Below are 18,497 nucleotides of genomic sequence, written 5' to 3'. Positions count from 1 at the left end.
CTTCAACATAAATATTGTTCACAGTTTTCTAGTTGACCATTAATTGTTCCAAATCTATAATTGACACAGCATATTATTTATATGATTTCTAACTATAAATGTAATATCACTTTGTACTTTAATAAAACACAAATATAGCATTTTTCAAATTATACAGCATATGCTTATAAACATTTTCTATAGAAAATTAGTATTTGAGAGGCACAAAACTATAAAAAGAAAGAGTGTTTCCAATGGATATCTTTGTTGTTATGACACATAGTGTTTGTTCCCTACTGGACTCTGGACTCCTGTGTCCTTGAGAGCAAATACTACGTGATGTTCTCTGGAGCCTAGTGCAATCACTAGGGGGCAGTCCAGAGCATTTTTGAATGAAGCCAATCTCAGGAATGCATCCATAAAAATGCAACTGGGTTTTGTTCCAACTGATGTCACAGAACACTTAGGTAGCTAGCATCTGTGGCTAAGCTAATTATCTGACCAAAGATTCAATGTGTGTGTGTGTGTGTGTGTGTGTGTGTCCTCTCAAGAGAGACCCAGTTTTGAAAGTTAAGGAAAATGGTATTATACTTACCAAATTAAAAGAAAGCTCCTTTGGTTTAAGTGCTAGTCGCATGGGATTAGACTACCTGATTGGAATCTCAGCTTTGTGTCTTTCCATGTGTGTGTCCCGAGCCAACTTGGCCTCTCTGTGCCTCAATTTCTATATCTACCAGATGGGGATGATAATAGTAGGGTTGTACTCATATGGTTGTTTTGAGTATTAAAGTGTATAAAGTATATAAAGCCATTAGAAAATTGTCTAGCCAAAAGTAGAAGCTTGATAGGGTTTCCTAACATTATTTTGTATCCAATTAGTTTTCTTGCACCTATTTATATAAATTAATATAAGTGAAGTGGAAACAAATATTGCTATCCTGGGCTTGTTTGGATGTAAATAGAGATAAATGAAGGGAAATGGACATTATGAAGCTAAATTCTCTACCGTATCCTCCATATTTTATGATACAAATATTAGAATCCACATTTTACTTATGAGGATTCTGAAGTCCAAAGAAATTTGTTAACTTACACAGTAACATCCAAGTAAGAACGAATGGGTTTGGGACTCTAACCCCAAATTTTGATGCTCATAATCATGGATTTTAGATCAATCCATGTTTTATATTAGAGTTAAGATTTGGGTCTGTCTGCTTTATTAGAGTTATTAGAAGCATGTACTAAGAAGTTAAGATAGAACATATTGCTTTGAAAGTTAAATTTTACATGTTGAACTATTAGAATTTAGTTTAAAAATTATATCTATCAGATTTATAATATTAGCATATCATTTTTTTTGAGAATTAAGTAAAGCTTATAAAATGTGTAACACAGAGCCTGATATTCAGTAAGGGCTAATAATAAAAGTAATAACATAGAGACAAAATAGTAATAACTTAATAAATGATATCTAGCTATAATAGTATTATGATTATTAAAAATCCATGGTTATTGGCATTATTTTTTGTATATTTTTGGCATTTATTTTAAATCTAGAATAAATCATACAAGCCTATCTAGTATTCTGAAAAGTAACAACATTTGAAATCGTACATAAAATTCACTTTTATTCCAAATAGAGATTCTGTTACTGACAATTTGATGACTAGTTTATTGTCTGGAAATGTTTTTTTTTACCTAAAACCTGGCTTTGTGAAAAATGTTTTACAGCTTTGGAAATGTAGGAAAGAAATTATTTTAACCTTCTTCTCCATATTTTTCCTCCCAAATCCAGGTACCATGCCAATGACCTCTTAAACTTTTACAGAAGTACCTATTAATATAGTGTGACACTCTCAAATGATATAATATAATCTGGTCAAGGTAAAGTTGTAAAATATGACAATCTAAAAAAATAGTTAGGATGCCCCTCACATGTAACCACACATGCAATCTTCAAGGAGAAAAAGAAAGATGAAAGAGAACTTTGGGTGACTAGTATATATTTTTCTTTAATGAGATGTATAATATATCCAAGCATAGCAGCTTTTGTTGATCCCAAGCATTGCAAATAGTCTTTGTTCTTCTTTGCTCTTCCTTGGCTTACCTTGGGGGAGGTGTGGGCCCTTTTGAAATGAATTTCTACTCTCTTAAATAGAAGGTGAAATGTTTCCAGATGATAAATAGCTTTGTGTCTGTAACCCAGGCAGGGGAGTTCTCAACTAACATTGGGCTGTTAAAGGTAATTTCCAGCCTTGTAAAGTGATACTCCTTTTGCTCAAATGACAACAATCAAGCTAGGAAGAACAAATGAGTCCCTTCAGGGAGCAGAGTGGAATAGAATGTCAAATATTCTCGGGCATTCAATGGCTTCCAAAAGAGGGAAATTTAGCATTATGGCATTACTCAGGCAGAGTTATAGATCATCTTTGTGTCTGGTCTTCTTTCATAAATAAACAGTGCCTTAAACATAATCTAATCACTTTGTAGCTGATACAATGGCCACTGTGAGGTTTCTGAGAACTAAGCAACTACAAAGAAGACACACTAAGTATTTTATGTTCACCAAGGACAATGTAGCAAAAGTAGTTTGTTTTGTATATAATAAAATTATTTTGTCCAAAGAAATTCACATAAAATTTTCTCATACTCATTTTGGCCCATTTATCTGAATGAATCCTGTATGTAAATAAAAGTTATAATATTACTTCCTATCTCATGCACTAACTGCTGACCCATAGTACTAAATCATTCTACAGCCTTCGGAATCATAGATTTTAAAATTGGAAATAAGTATTACTATTTACATGCTGTTATTACACCAACATTTACTGAGGCATGTCCTGTACTGGGAAGCTTTCCCCTTGACTGAAAGTATTTATGGAGATGGCTGGTGGAAGATGTCTGTAATTTGTGTTACAAGGATCTCAGTATTAAGTAGGGCATACTGTTATGGCACCACATTGGCTCTTACATACTTAAAAACTGAAGAGATATTCTACGATAGAATAGTAAAGATTTAAAAACACATTGGGAAGTTTCATGTTCTAGCAGACATTCAGAACGGGGCCTAGTTTCCTGAGAAAGATAATGATGAGAAAAGAATTAATATAAATAGGCATGATTCTTTTAAACTTAAAGAAAACAAAGACACAAAATCCAAATGCAATGATTGAAAGTTTCTTGGATATATGTTCAAAAAAAATAAAGAACTAAAAAATGTATTTGGAGAGACAAGAGGAGAAAATTGAATATGGCTGGTTATTAGGTGATGTTGGGCATATGCTGAACGGGGTGGTGTGGCGGGCATCAGACATTTAGCCCATTTCTATAAACTGATAAGCGTGTGAAGGATTGGCGACTGGTCAAGTAAGTTCAAAGCTACTTACAAGCATTTATATTGAGAGGGCTCCGACTAAGGAGGGACAATTCTGAAAAAGACTCAGAAATGCCATTGATTAAGAGAAAAGGAGAAAGACATGCAGGGTAAAATATAGAGATTAACTGATAGTCTGTATTCAGAATTCCTTCCACCTGCATGATAGTTCACGGAATCCAGACATAAATGAGCAGAATGTAAACAATAAAGAAATTTTGAAAAAAGAAGTTCTTCTGTAGAGAATCTGGAAATAATTAGGGCAGTGATGGAACTCCACTGTGGTTAGAATGTCCCCAACCAAATATCTGAAATTGAAAGGAATGATTGATTCTCTTTCCATTCAACCTAGGACAAAACTGCCATCAGTAACTTCAACCCACAAGTTCAAAACTCCATCCTTAAATATGAACAGACACTTAAGGAAAGCCAGCAATATGAACGACAAAGGCTCAAATACCAAAAACAAAAAAATAATCCTAAGGATCAGAAAATTTAGGAAACACACACACACACACACACACACACACAAATTAGAGTCCTCAAAAAATTCAAGAATTCCCAGGTCAACAAAATAAGAGCACAATTCTATTAAAAGGGGACATTCATAGTAAAGGAAAAAAATCTTGGAAATTAATATGCCTGTCATATGTGTGTGTGCACACATGGGTATATGTGTATTGACTTTGAAAATGCTGAAAATAATCAATAAATAATTTTAAGATACATTTTAATTTTTTCACAAAATAGACCAAAAGATATAGAAATGAATGACTGTAGAAAAAGTATATTATTTACAGAAGGTCCATGAGATCTAACATTGAACATATGAATTCCAGAAAGACAACAGAAAATATGGAGGATAGAATATAATCATGGAAATAACCATAAAGGGAAATTTCTCAGTGCTAAAGGAAAATAGTTTTTGAGCTGAAGGAACTTACTAAGTGCCCGACCCAAAGAAAGAAACACAAACACATATCAACTCACATCTGGAGACAATGTTCAAAACACAAGCACACATAAACACACACTTGGAGACTGTGTTCTAAATAATTAGAATACCAAACTAAAAATAAGATTGTAATTTTAGAGTAAAATAAAATGGGGAGAAAAAACAGGCTCTTTACTTGCAATGGAAATATAATCAGACAGACATCAGTTTTACCATTGGTTTCTAGAAGACTATAGATACATGCCTTTAAATGTGTGAAGGGAAAATTATTTCCAATCTAGAATTATATGCCCAGACAATAATTAAGTATATGTGTAGGTAAAGAAATAAAGCCTGAAATAAAGGCATTTCTGACATCCAAAGACTAAAGAAACTTACCTCTCACAGACACATTCTCAAGAAGTTATAGGAGGCTGGCGACAAGAAATTAGTCAACTAATATAGAAGAAAATATAAAATCCAAGAAATAGTGTTGCAAACCAGGAGATTAATAAAGAAAAATTCCAGGTTGAAAGTTGTGTAAATGCTCTAGTTTGGAGTAGGAAGAAAGAGAGGTCCCTGAACAACGTATGTTTTGAAAAGGAGATTTGATGTTGGCCCTGAGAAATGAGGTGAGCTTAAAGATATGAGAAAAGCAAATAATACAAACAAAAAGATATCTCAAAAAACTCCATATGCAAAATGAAAATATTGTAATCATATAGGCACTGTATGTTATTTGGCTATGGAACAAAAATATGTACATTATTATAATTATCAGAAGAGTGTTAGTGTTTTGTTTAGTTTTATTTTACTTTTTAGCAGCAACTGATGGAGAGAGCTTTGAAGGCTTATGTATTCATCAGGGTTCTCCAGAGAAATAGCCAATAGGGCACATATTTATTTATTATCAAGGATTGGCTTGTACAATTATGGAGGCTGACAAGTCCCAGGATTTGCAGTCAGCAAGTTGGAAACCCAGGAGAACTGGTATATTTCTATTGCAAAGACCAACAGGCTCGACTCAGAAGAACTGATGTTTCAGTTCAAGTCTGGAGGCAGAATAAAAACCAGTGTCACAGCTCGAAGGCAGTCAGGCTGGAGGAGTTCCCTCTTACTCATGGAAGGGTCAGCTTTTTTGTTCTATTCAGGTCTTCGGTTGATTAGATGAGGCACTCCCGCATAAGGGACCACAGTCTGCTTTACTTTGTCTATTGATTCAAATGTTATTCTAATCCAGGAATATCCTCACTGATATACCAAGAACAGTCTTTGGCCAAGTGCCTGGGCATCCTGTGGCCCAGTCAAACTAATACATAAAATGAACCATTAGAGCTTACTTTTAAAAAAGAGACCAATAAATAAATAAATACGTAAATAGACCGAATTGACAAAATCTTTGTGCTTAATTCTGTATAATACAGACAATGGAATTCAGGGATGAGAAAGGGAAGCAGTTTAAGGGGAACTGTAAAGGTGTTAATGTTATAATAGTAGAAAGTAGAGAACCACAATTACATTGTATGATTGAACTGAATTCAGACCCAAAGTACACATATACTATTCAGAACAGTGTTTCATTGATAACAAGTAAAATAAATGATACTACAACCCTATTGGAAAAAAAGAGGTGGCCTGGGGTTTGCAAATCAATAAGTATTATTCAAATTGATAAAAGAAATACTATTATAACATTTTTTATTTAACAAATATCCACATTTTTTTTTTAGTAAGAATTCAACAGAAACAGTTAAAACATGATTTCCCTGTTGAATGAGACTGAGAAGATGAAGGTAAAATTGTGCATTACAAGTTCTTCCATACTCTGATTTTAGCCATTTCAATGTAGTACTTTGATTAAAATACCTATGATTCACTTAAATAGATGTAATAAATTCATACTTATTGATAAAGCAAATTGTTATATAATGCATCTAAAATTCAGGTTATAAAATACTATGTAGTGTACCATAAAACCTATAGACATATAATTAATAAAGTAACTTGCAGGTATATACATCAAATGAAATACCTGTTGAACACAATTTTTGATTTTCTAGCAAAACCTTTTCAGAATCATACATTTCTCCTCCCAACATCCTCCATGCCCTCCTCATGCCTGTAACCACCCTTACCCTGGCAAATAGCAAATGGAAATAAAATCACTGCTGGGTATAGTGATATAAAAAGTATTTCCCATTTTATGAGCACTTTTCAACCCAGAGAAAATAAGAATAAATTTCTTTTTTTCTGCAGGATTTTGTAAAATATAATCTGAGAGATGCTAGTAAACACTTAACTTTAGATTAGCTTTCTCAAAACTTTTAGACACGGGAGTTCAGATTTGCTTACACTCCGAAGCTAGTCCTAGGTATCTTTTTTAAGCCTCTCTTGGCATCTCATTTTCACGCTCCATCTGAGATGACTTGGAAAACATCAGAAAATAACAACACCACTTCCACAAAACAACTGCCTGGACAGTGCATATTTCTATAGCTATCATTTATGGAACTCTCTGGGAGAAATTTTATTTTAAGTGTCAATACTAAAAGATGATATTATTGGATTTGGCTGCTTCAGTCACTAAATATAGTCAGCGCCTATTCAGAAACAGCTTTTTAAAAAAATAATCAGAATAAGAAATATTTCTTGCGTTATTTTTAAATCACTATAAAGGAAAATAATTTTATCCTTGTGGAATTATTATCTTACATGGAGCTTAAAGCCGCTGTGTAAAATGGCATCATGTGATTGTTCATAGTTAACACAACCCAGAGATTCAGCAAGTGAATCCTTCTGTAACCCTCCCTCCTGCTAAATGCAAATAAAACTGAGAAGTAGCTTCATAATGTAAGCTAAGCCTGAGTTGCATTGCTAAAAATTTAAGAAACCAATCTCATCTGTAGACATCAAGTTCTGGAATCATTCAAGATTCACAATTTTTTGATTCACAAAAGTTACATTTTTGGTCTTTATAATTACCCTTCTATTTATATTTACCTGTTTATTTAAGGAATTAAGACAACGCACACATATTCATCACATTGTTTATAAAAGGATAAGCAAAACCCATTGAATCATTCAATTTCCTTTGAACGAGTGTAATACAGATATTAAAAAATAATTCTGAAAAGTTTCAAATTATACTGCAAATGATTATGGTATATTGTTATTGAAAATGTTGACTCGTTTCTCATTTTTATATCATGTATATATGTATTTATAATCAAATAATATTATATATACATATAAAACATATACAAACATATTTCTATATGTATACCCTTTCATTTATGTATTAATATATGTGTATATATAATGGAAAGTGTATAAAATGATAAAAGAAGTTATCTCTAAGTAAGAGGGTGATAGGGATTTTTATGTTAGTTTACAACATAAACTATTATGTTATATATGTTCTCTATTCAAATTATTTTATATGTGATACAAAGCAAATTCTACAATACCCAACATCAGGCCAACATCATTTATTTAACATTAGAATTGACGTTGCAAAAATACCAATACTTTTAGCTAGTCACCCATGTACTGGGCTCCATCAATACTGAATAACTAATTTTATTTTATTTATTTATTTATTTAAAAAAATATCTCATTGGAGTATAATTGCTTTACCATGTTGTGTTAGTTTCTGTTGTACAACAGAGTGAATCAGCTATATGAATCCATATATCCCCATATCCTGTCCCTCTTGAGGCTCCCTCACACCTTCCCTATCCCACCCCTCTAGGTGGTCACAAAGCATCAAGCTGATCTCCCTGTGCTATGCAGCAGCTTCCCACTAACCATCCATTTTACATTTGGTACTGAATAACTGATTTTAAACATTGCCTGTCAATGCTGGGTACTGAAGGTGATCTTCTTTAAGGTATTAACATGCAACGAACTGCTGTAACCATTCTAATCCTCTCAAGAATTTTACATTCATCAATCTCATTTTCAGTTCAAATTTAACGTATTTTCACATATTTCTTCTGAAACTTTAATCTCTGCAAAACCCAAATTTAAATTAGAAGGAACAGGTAGAAGTGTAGAGTAGCAGCAACTGAATTTAATTTGGATCTTGAATAGAGCTGAAAAGACATTTGCTTTCTTATTCTTATGTCAGTTTGAAAAGAAAACAGTTCTGATTTTGGCTAAATGAAAATTTTTTTTGGTGACTCTACTTGGATCATATTGTGAAAACCTATTTAGAATTTTCACTTGCTTCCACAATATTACCACATATTCTGTGGAGCCTTTGGCAAAATGGATCCGGTTTATAAAGACATTGCTTTTGCATTGGGCTTTTGCTTGTCTCATATCTTTAGATAAATTTGAAAGTAAAAGTAAATGTTCATGTGTTGAATATCTTTAATAGTATGGATGAAATTTGTGATTTGAAATTCCTAAGTTCAAAGAACATTTATCTACAGATTGATTTTACGCTTGAAACTTCCTATGCTTCATAGCAGTTCATAAAATATTAGGAGGACAAAACGTCTTCCTGTCATTCTTTGCAAGTTTCCTTAGACTTGAGTAAAATATACAGAAACTTTTAAAGAAGAATCAAAACCTGGTACCCCGTTATAGTTTTCTCATTGTTTAAATTATATCATTTACCCAGTACAAATCCTTTGCTTATGCTCTTATGCAAACATACTTTCAGAGCAATTTGAAGTAAATACAAATTCACAAAATGAATAAAGTCATTTTAATAACATGAATATGAAGGATGACATTATTTTACTGAAGCTGAAGCAGAATGTTGAGTTTAAGAGAAAAGATGTAGCCAGGTTGAGTTTTTGTGTTTTGGTATTACTAATACGAATACACAGAACGCCTATTTGCAGAGGATAACTATATAATTTAAAATATTTTCAAAGCTTTTATGTTGTGTTGAAACATTAAGAAAAACAACTCATTTTTACCCCAAATTTTGCAAGACACCTATACTTGTGTGAAAATTTTAAATCACAGCCCAAATGGCTACGGTCACTTTAAAAGTTTAACATTTTTTCTTTGACTGATCCGTTGACTGGAATGAGCTTTTAAAAATAAAAATTTGAATATTGAAATCAGATGGCTGTACCTAAATAAGTGAGAATAGTTTGAAACATTTTAGATCAGCATTTGGATAAAAAATAATATTATTTATAAGAATATGTATCTTTTTTAATTTAAATAGAATGTTAATTATTTATTATTTATGAAATATATGGGTACACATATTCTTAGAGAATTATATATAATGAAATATTTATATCATATTATTTATCTATATAAATTTATTCTTGGATAATTTATAGATCTCCAAGACTATGTCCATCTATCATTAATTCTTGGACTCCTGATTGAAAAACACTGATTTACAGTATCACAATAATAATTTCTCTTCTCTTTGGTCCTCTCCCCTATTATATTGATGTGTGTCTTATTCCATACTGTATTATAGTGAATTATACATGTGTTGAATTTCAAAAGAGCTTAGCAGAAATTAAAAATTTTCTGTGTTATAACATTTCAAATATATAGAATGGATTAGGGCTAACCATTTGCCTGTGAATCTGAAAGGATAATCAGTTATTCTACCCATTGCTTGGCTGAGTAATATTGAATAACTCATTGAGAGTCAGTCTGTTAAAATGAGATACTCCATAGTATATATCTGAAATTGACCTGGTATGCCAAAACTCTCCTCTCCTTTCAAATGAAAAGGCTCAGTGTTTTCTGATTTTTTTTTTTTTTTTTAACCATGTCGCTCACTGGATTCACGTCACTGATTTCTAGCCTCAGTATTTGGAAGTTGTATGATTTAATATATATGAGCTAATTTATTTTAATACAGCAATCATTTTAAGTGAAACTCTAAGTACACTTAAGAGTTGTGCATTTCATATTATGAAAATTTTATTCCCTAAGGTATATAAAAGAAGTAAATGTTCAAAATAGTTGTATTTATTCACGTTGATGGATTTGGGGCTGTACTTCTAACCTCTGTAATGCATGGAGAAATAAGATCGATTGACAGGAGAGTGAATGCAAGGATAGGGATATGATCTATCTATGTTGTAAGTCAAAAGCCTATATGATTAAATTGGAAGGTAAACAGTGGAATCTCTGAGATATATATAGGTATATATAGGTGTCCACCATACATTTTTTCAACTTTTTTTGTGTGTTAAAAATGCTTATAATCAAAAAATTGGTGGGAAAAAAAGGAAAAAAAACCCATTAAGATTTTGGTCTAACTTTTCTGGTAAAAAATTATACTGCAAGCATGGCTTTTTAACGTGGGACCATCCCTTTAATAGTGTTTCTCTGTCTCTCTTTCTCTCTCTCTCTCCCTAAAGCTCCATTCTGACTTAGATAAGGGAGAGGGCACTGTTAAATACACCCTCTCAGGAGATGGCGCTGGCACCGTTTTTACCATTGATGAAACTACAGGGGACATTCATGCAATAAGGAGCCTGGATAGAGAAGAAAAACCTTTCTACACACTTCGTGCTCAGGCTGTGGACATAGAAACCAGGAAGCCCCTAGAGCCTGAATCAGAATTCATCATCAAAGTGCAGGATATTAATGATAATGAGCCAAAGTTTTTGGATGGACCTTATATTGCTAGTGTCCCAGAAATGTCTCCTGTGGGTGAGTAAGCGAATCAAAATTCTGTCAGATGAGACGAGGCCTTTTCAACATTTATTTTCTCCAGGTTGACGGAAATATCTTGTTTGTAACTCCGAAGATTATTCCTGCACTGTAGAGGATACAATTAATTTCATTTACTTTTTTTTCTACTTAACTATTTTTTCTTCCTGCTCCATTCTAAATGTATGAATAGATACATAAATATCTATGATACATAACATTCTTCACTATTTTACAATCTTTGCATTTCCCTGAATTCATGGAATTCCTTTGTACTTTAAGTACATAACTCACTTTGTACCGTAATTGATTGTCATTGCAAATTCAGACGCCTACACAGTGCTGGAGGTAACACCAAATACCAGATAGTCATTCTTCACTCAAAATAAATTATCCAAAGTATGTATTGCATCTGAGTCTCAAAGTGGTTCAGAAAGGGATGTGTTGTATTCTTTGTAGCTATCCTTAGAGACTCTGAGAAAAGGTATTGTACCCTTTGTGGCTATAAGTAACCTACAGTAGTTATTCCATCAAACTAGGAAGCAAATATCGTTATGAAGTCATGACTAGAATAAATTTACAATTAAGCTATAGTATCATCATCATTCTTAATAATTTAAATAAAATATAAATTCAACAACTTCAATTCTCAAAGTCCTATAATATGTATTTTAAGGTCGATGAGTTAAGGATTCCAGCTTTACTGACAAGTTTTAATTATACATTTTATTCCTTAGTCACCACTGCCAATCGCTCAATTTATTTCATAGTAACTTCTGGTTTCTAGCACATGTGTAAGATAAAGCTACTCATCACTTTTAGGTTTCAATGTGAAACTCTTGTATATGAGCCATTGTTAATATTTCCCATGTGTGACATTTCTCGGAGGGCTTCTGCTGTCCCCACAACCATCCCAGACATGCAAGGAAGATTGCATAGACTACCCTGAGGGCAGACGCAGGTTAGTGGCTGTAGGGGTTGTCACATGGATTTACCATAAATGCACTTGAAATTGTGTCTGTGACCTTATCAGGCATTCAAAGACCATATTCTCTCCTTCACCGAAGAAATCAGCTCAGAGGAGTTCACTTCGATTTAAAATTTTTGCATGCATCTTCAGGGCTGCAAATCTTTTATTCAGTTTCTGCTATTTTTTTTTTTTTGAGCTGCCTCTTTTACGCGGTGCTATGAATTAGAAATAGATTTAGAAATTTAGATTTAGATTTTTAGATTTCGATTTCGATTAGATTTAGATTTAGATTTAGATTTTTAGATTTTCCCAATTCAGATTTAGAAATACAACTGGGAAAATGTATTAGAAACTAGTCCCTGAAAATGGGGACAGCTGTTTTTAAAATTGTGTCTTGGTTTTACAGGGGCAGAAAAATGAAGACAGTACTTTGAGGAAAAGTATGGCCTTTAAGTAGACAATTCAATCCAGTACATAAATTCTTTAACCTGGTGCTTATTTCATGTAAATTGGAAATATTTACACGAGTTTATGGCCTTTAGTGACACGTTATTACTGAAACAGCATCCTTAAAGCAAACACACACATCCCTCTACAGTATTAGAAAGTTCTGTCTTATTAGATAAACAATTAGGTTTTTTGTGGTGCCAATTAGGATAAAGGGTAGGGTCGCAGAGCTGAGCCCTTATATAAGGAGTTTGCAGCTAGTGCCTGAAGAGAGAAATAAATCTGGAAATTCAGGCAAAGGGTAGGTGAGTGAGAGAACAAAGTGGGCCCAGCTTTAGTACTGGGGTGAGACAGAATTTGCTGCGCTGCCACGAGTTATCAGAAAGATCTATGCAAGATTAGGTTCTTTAAAATGTTTTCCCATGTACCATAACTGAAATTTCTCTTTGGTTACGCGAGACCTTAGTAAATACCTAAACTGATTTTCAATGCACCCTCCCTTTTAATTTTTTTTTAATAACAGAGCAGTATTTCTTTTGAATGTGGAACCATAACATATGTTATGAGTTCACCCAGGTATTCTTGGACTATATTAACATAATATGCCCTTTTCAGATAAATACTAAGAAGTAGAAACAACACTTGCAAATTCAGTATTAGAAATGAAATACCTATCAGGCACTACATTTGCCATCCTCTGGAATCTGGCCTATACACCTATAACTAAATACACCCATTAGAGACCCAGTTAGATTTGTGGTATTTCTTGTTTTGGCTTTTACCTAAGCAACTTAAAGCTAGCCAGAAGCTGCTGTGCGTCCAGACATAACATTTATGTCCCTAGAGTTCCTGAACTTTATTCCCAAGCAAACCCTTCTTATCATATGGCAATGGTTTACTGCTCTAAGTCACTTTATCTAATGATTATTCTTCTCTTTATTTTCTTTTTCCACATTCCTTCTAGACAATTCCTGCTTCTGTATCATTTTCCTTGGAATATTAAAATAATATTTAGTCAACACCAGATAGAACTAGCCATGGTGTATTGGGCAATAGAACTATTGTGGCAAATCTCACTGTTGGCTTTGTATATCTGTGCTTGAGGTATCCTCTAGGAGATAACCGTCCTTTCCCAATAACTGAGAATGTTCTTATTTCACTTTTAATAAAAGACTCAACCACTTTAAAAAGAATATAGTAAAATAGCTTATTGTGTAAGACAAAAGGTCAAGAAATAGTCTATTGGGCAAATGTCAGTTTAGCAATAATGGATTGTACATCTGAAAATATGATGAACGATTAAACCAGGAATAAAAAAAAACTAACAGGAAAATTATAAAAAACATAACTCTACAAAGGGAGAATGGTGGTGAGCAGGGTGGGTGGAGATTTTAGAGGAAAAACAGTATTTAAGATTATAAGACTATGGAATACATTTAGTTCCCAAAAGTTGAAGAAAATTCTAGTGAATCTGTGAATTGTTTAAGAGAAAGGTCACTTTGTCACTTGTGCTACATCCAATATGCCATGGAAGTAATTGATATTCACAGATAAAGTGCTTTTACTCTGACCTAAGGAAATTACTTAATGATCTAGATATTCCCCAACACAAAGTTTCTCCTTGGAGACAAATTTGGACGTTATGAATGTGGTCTTAATTCTGTAAGATCACTAGAGTAAAAATGAATTACAGTAACGTGACTTCTTTAATATCTGATGATTTTGCATCAGTAGGGTGTGCAGTTTAAGTTACTTTTCTTAGAGTGCTGACATGTTTAACATCTTTAAATCCATATTCATACCTGCATTGTCTTCCTCAGCCTGAGCTAAACCAGTTTTAGGCTGCTGATTTGGTTATTCGTAACCAGGTCCCTATGACACATTTTAGAGATGTCAATTGTGAATCATAATTTATTAAGACCTACCATTTCCTGAGCAATAGGTAGGGACCAGGTAACCTAATAGAGATTTGCATTCCTTGTTTTATTTAACCATTACAATAACTCCATGCAGTGTTGTTTACTATTTGATCTTTATTTTTCTATGAAAATTCCTATGGATCAGAAAGTAGGAATTACCCCCAGGCTCTTTAGAACAAAGTTAATTGCAATCAGTTGTACCCTTTTTCTAGGGTTAGTGGCTTCTCAAATTTCTTTGGGAGTTTTAAATTTATTTTTTAATCTCAGATGAACTTGTAAAGACTTCGGAATTCATAGTATATTATTGTATTATATTATAATTTGAGGATGGGGGTCCATGCTTAAAACAAAAAAATCTGAGGAATATATCTCTTATCCACTGATTTAAAAAAAATGTTTAGAAAAATTTAAATAAAACAGGATATACCTAAAGGAAATTATACTGCTGGTTTCATAGAAAAGTAAATAACATGTACCCCCTTGCTTTTTTCTATGAATTGTATTTTGATTTACATGGAGTTTGGGGATATATTCCAAGATGAAATTGTTGGTGGAGTTTTTGGTAGGTTATTAAACAGAGAATATTTTTTACATGGTCACACTTAAATAGTCCAACTCCAAGAAGGAAATAGTGAAGACTGTGACTATACTTAATATTAATTTATGATACCTTTATTATGATTTTGAAACATACGTAAATCTCCACACTTCCTTGCTTTCATGGAAGTGTTATAGAAAGAGAAACCCAAAAAATGATAGAAAACACCTTATCATACAAGCCAGCCATGGCCACATAGAGCACATCAAGTAATATAGAATGAACAGGCAAACTATCATTGGTTTCTATCTGTGCCCCATAAGCATAGTCCTTGTTAGGAGACTGGAGAAAGAATGTTGGCTGTTTTCTACAAATAAAGACATTCTCCTCATACAACCAAAATACATTTATTAAAATCAGGAAATTAACATTAATGCATTATTACAATCCAATGCTTAGACTCTGTTCAAGTTTGATCAATTGTCTCCATAGTGTCTTATATAATACAATGTTCAAGGTCAAAATCACCTACTGCATTTAAATGCCAGATCTCTTTAGTTTCCTTCAGTCTGGAACAATTCTTGACTTTTCTTGACTTCCATAACTCTAACATGTTTTTCCTGACCAGTTATTTTTTAGAATGTCCCTCATATTGAGTATGTCTGATGTTTCATCATGTGAAAATTCAGCGTATGCATCTTCGTTAGGTATATCACGGAGGAGGTGCTGTATTCTTCTTGTTGCATTCTGTCAGGTAGAACATAGTTTCAATTTGTCCTACTACTAATGATGTTCATTTTTATTACTTCACAAAGGTTGCATATTACTTATCTATTGCTGCATAATACATTGACTAAAAACTTGGCAATGTAAAATAACAAGCATTTATTGTCTCACAGGAGCATGGATATCCAGGAGTGGCTTAGCTGGGTACCTTTGACTCAAGGTCTCTCAAGAAATTGCATGCAATCTGTTGGCTGGGGCTATGGTCTTAACTGCGGGGAGGTAGGAAATTGCTTCCATGTTTATTCATGCGGTTGTTGACACGCCTCAGTCCTTTGCATGGACCTCACAACAGAGCTACCTCGCAATATGGCATCTGCCTGGCTCCAGGATGAGCTATCTAAGAGAGAGCTAGAGAGAGAGAGAACATCTATGATCAAAGCCACAGCCTATTTATAATCCAATCTTGAAAGTGATATCCTATCATTTCTGCCATATTCTAATTGTTAGAAGTAAGTCTAGTCCACATTCAGAGAATGGAATTACAAAGAGCATGAACACATGGAAGCTGGAATCTCTGAGGGTCCTCTTTACCTACCACAGTCCACCACTGTCACCAAAGGTATGTCATACAACATATACTCAGCCCCTTTCTAGGACCCTAAAATCTGTCTTCCCCTTATTGTATTAGTTCATATTCCAGAAACTCATCATATAACTGAAGTCCAAGTGCAAATGAGGTTCCTTAGACTTATTTCCTCTTGATCTGTAGACCTGTGATGCTAAAGAGACCAGTTGCTTATCCCACATACACCCAACGTACAATGGTGAGATAGGCATGGGATAACTTCTGTAGACATTTCTGTTAAAAAAGGGGGAAAAGGCACAGAATAAAAAAGTGTTACTGGGCCATGACATTTCTGAAATCTAGCTGGTAAATGCTGAATGCTCTTTGGTTAGGTACAGGGCTGGGGATATTTGTCCACAGATCTCAGTTCCACTATCTGGGCTCTTGGTTCTCCATTCTGAGTTATCCTTTCTTTTTCATGAAATATAGCATGTACTTGAAACTAAGGAACTCTCTTTGTTGGCTTCCTGCCAATTGAATTCAAGGAGTCTAAAGACCTTCCTCACTGTACAATCTCCAACTCTCTTTCTTCAGTCTACTCTTGTGATGTTTCTACATGTAGAACTCTTTTTAAGAACTTTGTAGGTGCTATGGCTATCCCAGGAGTCCTCATGGGGTTCACTGAATTGGACAAAAAAAAAAAAAAACTCTTCAACATAAATTCCTCTCTACCTTGGCCCTATTGGAGATGCCTGAAAGACAAAGCCCTTACATGAATTAGAATCCTTATTGTTTGCTGGAAGGAATCTTTGAGTCACACATACCATTAAGCTCTTAAGAGGGAATTTTGTATGACTAGACACGAAGCCATGAAGACCATGCTTGATCTTACTAAGGTCCTAACAAAACATTTTATAGTCACTCTCATGACTTTATCTTTTGACCATGCTCTCTATGTCTTGGACTTAACCTTTGCTTAAAAGTCATTTCTTAATTTTAACATCACATGCCATCTGGAAAGGCCAGGAATGTTCAAAAGCAGCAAGACCTGGACACTTTTTGTTTAAAAGTCACTAGGTCCATTTTCCATTGTCCAAATAAATATAGGCAACAGTTTTGCTAAATTTCTATCATTGTGTAACAATGATGTCTTTTCCTCTAGTTCCCAATAAGATGTTCTTACTTTGTTGCAAGCCCTCACCCACAGCCCTTCCAAGTGAGTGTTGATTCAATCAATAGTGTGTTCAAGGCACTACTGCCTGACAGTGCAACTATTCCCACATTTTAAGTATTTGTTATGGCAGCCCCTCACTACCAGGTATGAAATTGGTATTATCTAGTACTATATAACAAATTACCCCATGATTTAGAGGTTCAAAATTTTAAATATGTATTATCTCTTTGTTTGTCTGAGTGTCTCTGCTTCAGAGTTATGGATTTCGAGTTAAGCTGGCTATCCAGAATATGGTCTCATCTGAAGATTCACCTGTGGGAGGAAGCAATTCCAAGCCACTCATGTGGTTGTTATCTTGGAATTGGTATCCTTTCACTTCTGCCATATTCTACATATTTGTTAGACAAAGGTGTGAATACTGAAGGCAGTCATATTGAGGTCCATCTTAGAGATTGTCTATATTAGGTGATGATTCTACTGTAAACTTACTCTTTATCTTTTCTGTAAGTATCACATATTTTGTCAAAAGGTATTTTAAAACTGGAGGAATAACTTAGCTCTCATTACATTTTCAAATTATCCATTTATTAATTTATATCTGTGTCGTCTCCAGGTTTTGTTTTCTATTTAATGGATTCTAATTGATTGTATCAACAAAAAATTAATCAGTTGATCTAAGAAAGAATTGGAAAATTTTATTTGAGCCAAATTTGAGGATTATAACCTGGGAAGAGCACCTCAGAAAGCTCTGAGAACTGTTCTGCCCTTTAGAAGTCAAGACACAGCTTATAAAACTTTTTTGAGATAGAGGGCTGTGCATTAAATGATGTATTATTGACAGTTTACATAATCCAGATTTAAGTGCCAATGTGATAGGTCATGTGACCCTTTACAAGATCAAGAAGGAATGTTATCTTGTAAAAGAATGAAATTAGAATGAAGAACACTCCCTAACACCATACACAAAAATAAACTCAAAATGGATTGAAGACCTAAATACAAGGCCAGACACCATCAAACTCGAAGAGGAAAACATAGGCAGAACACTATGACATAAATCACAGCAAGATCCGTTTTGACCCACCTCCTAGAGAAATGGAAATAAAAACAAAAATAAACAAATGGGACCTAATGAAACTTAAAAGCTTTTGCACAGCAAAGGAAACCATAAACAAGACCAAAAGACAACCCTCAGAATGGGAGAAAATATTTGCAAACGAA

At 33.7% G+C, this 18,497-nt stretch overlaps 1 protein-coding gene across 4 annotated transcripts in view; it reads left to right on the top strand.

Annotated features, from left to right (window-relative positions):
* The window catches only part of CDH12 (cadherin 12), a 403,417-nt gene that overhangs the window by 197,376 nt on the left and 187,544 nt on the right, over positions 1 to 18,497 (top strand). For 3 of the 4 annotated variants that reach the window (XM_024122919.1, XM_024122920.2, XM_007107777.2), the window contains one exon: positions 10,643 to 10,937. In XM_024122919.1, coding sequence (XP_023978687.1) covers positions 10,643 to 10,937 — 295 coding nt within the window. Of the gene's footprint in view, positions 1 to 6,019; positions 6,083 to 10,642; positions 10,938 to 18,497 lie in introns of all 4 variants that reach the window. The other variant, XM_007107776.3, reaches the window with a different exon arrangement.

This window comes from Physeter macrocephalus, chromosome 8 (assembly GCF_002837175.3).
Source record: "Physeter macrocephalus isolate SW-GA chromosome 8, ASM283717v5, whole genome shotgun sequence".
Lineage (NCBI taxonomy): Eukaryota > Metazoa > Chordata > Mammalia > Artiodactyla > Physeteridae > Physeter > Physeter macrocephalus.
Note: the sequence above shows the minus strand (reverse complement) of the source record. Positions and strands in the feature narration are given on the sequence as shown.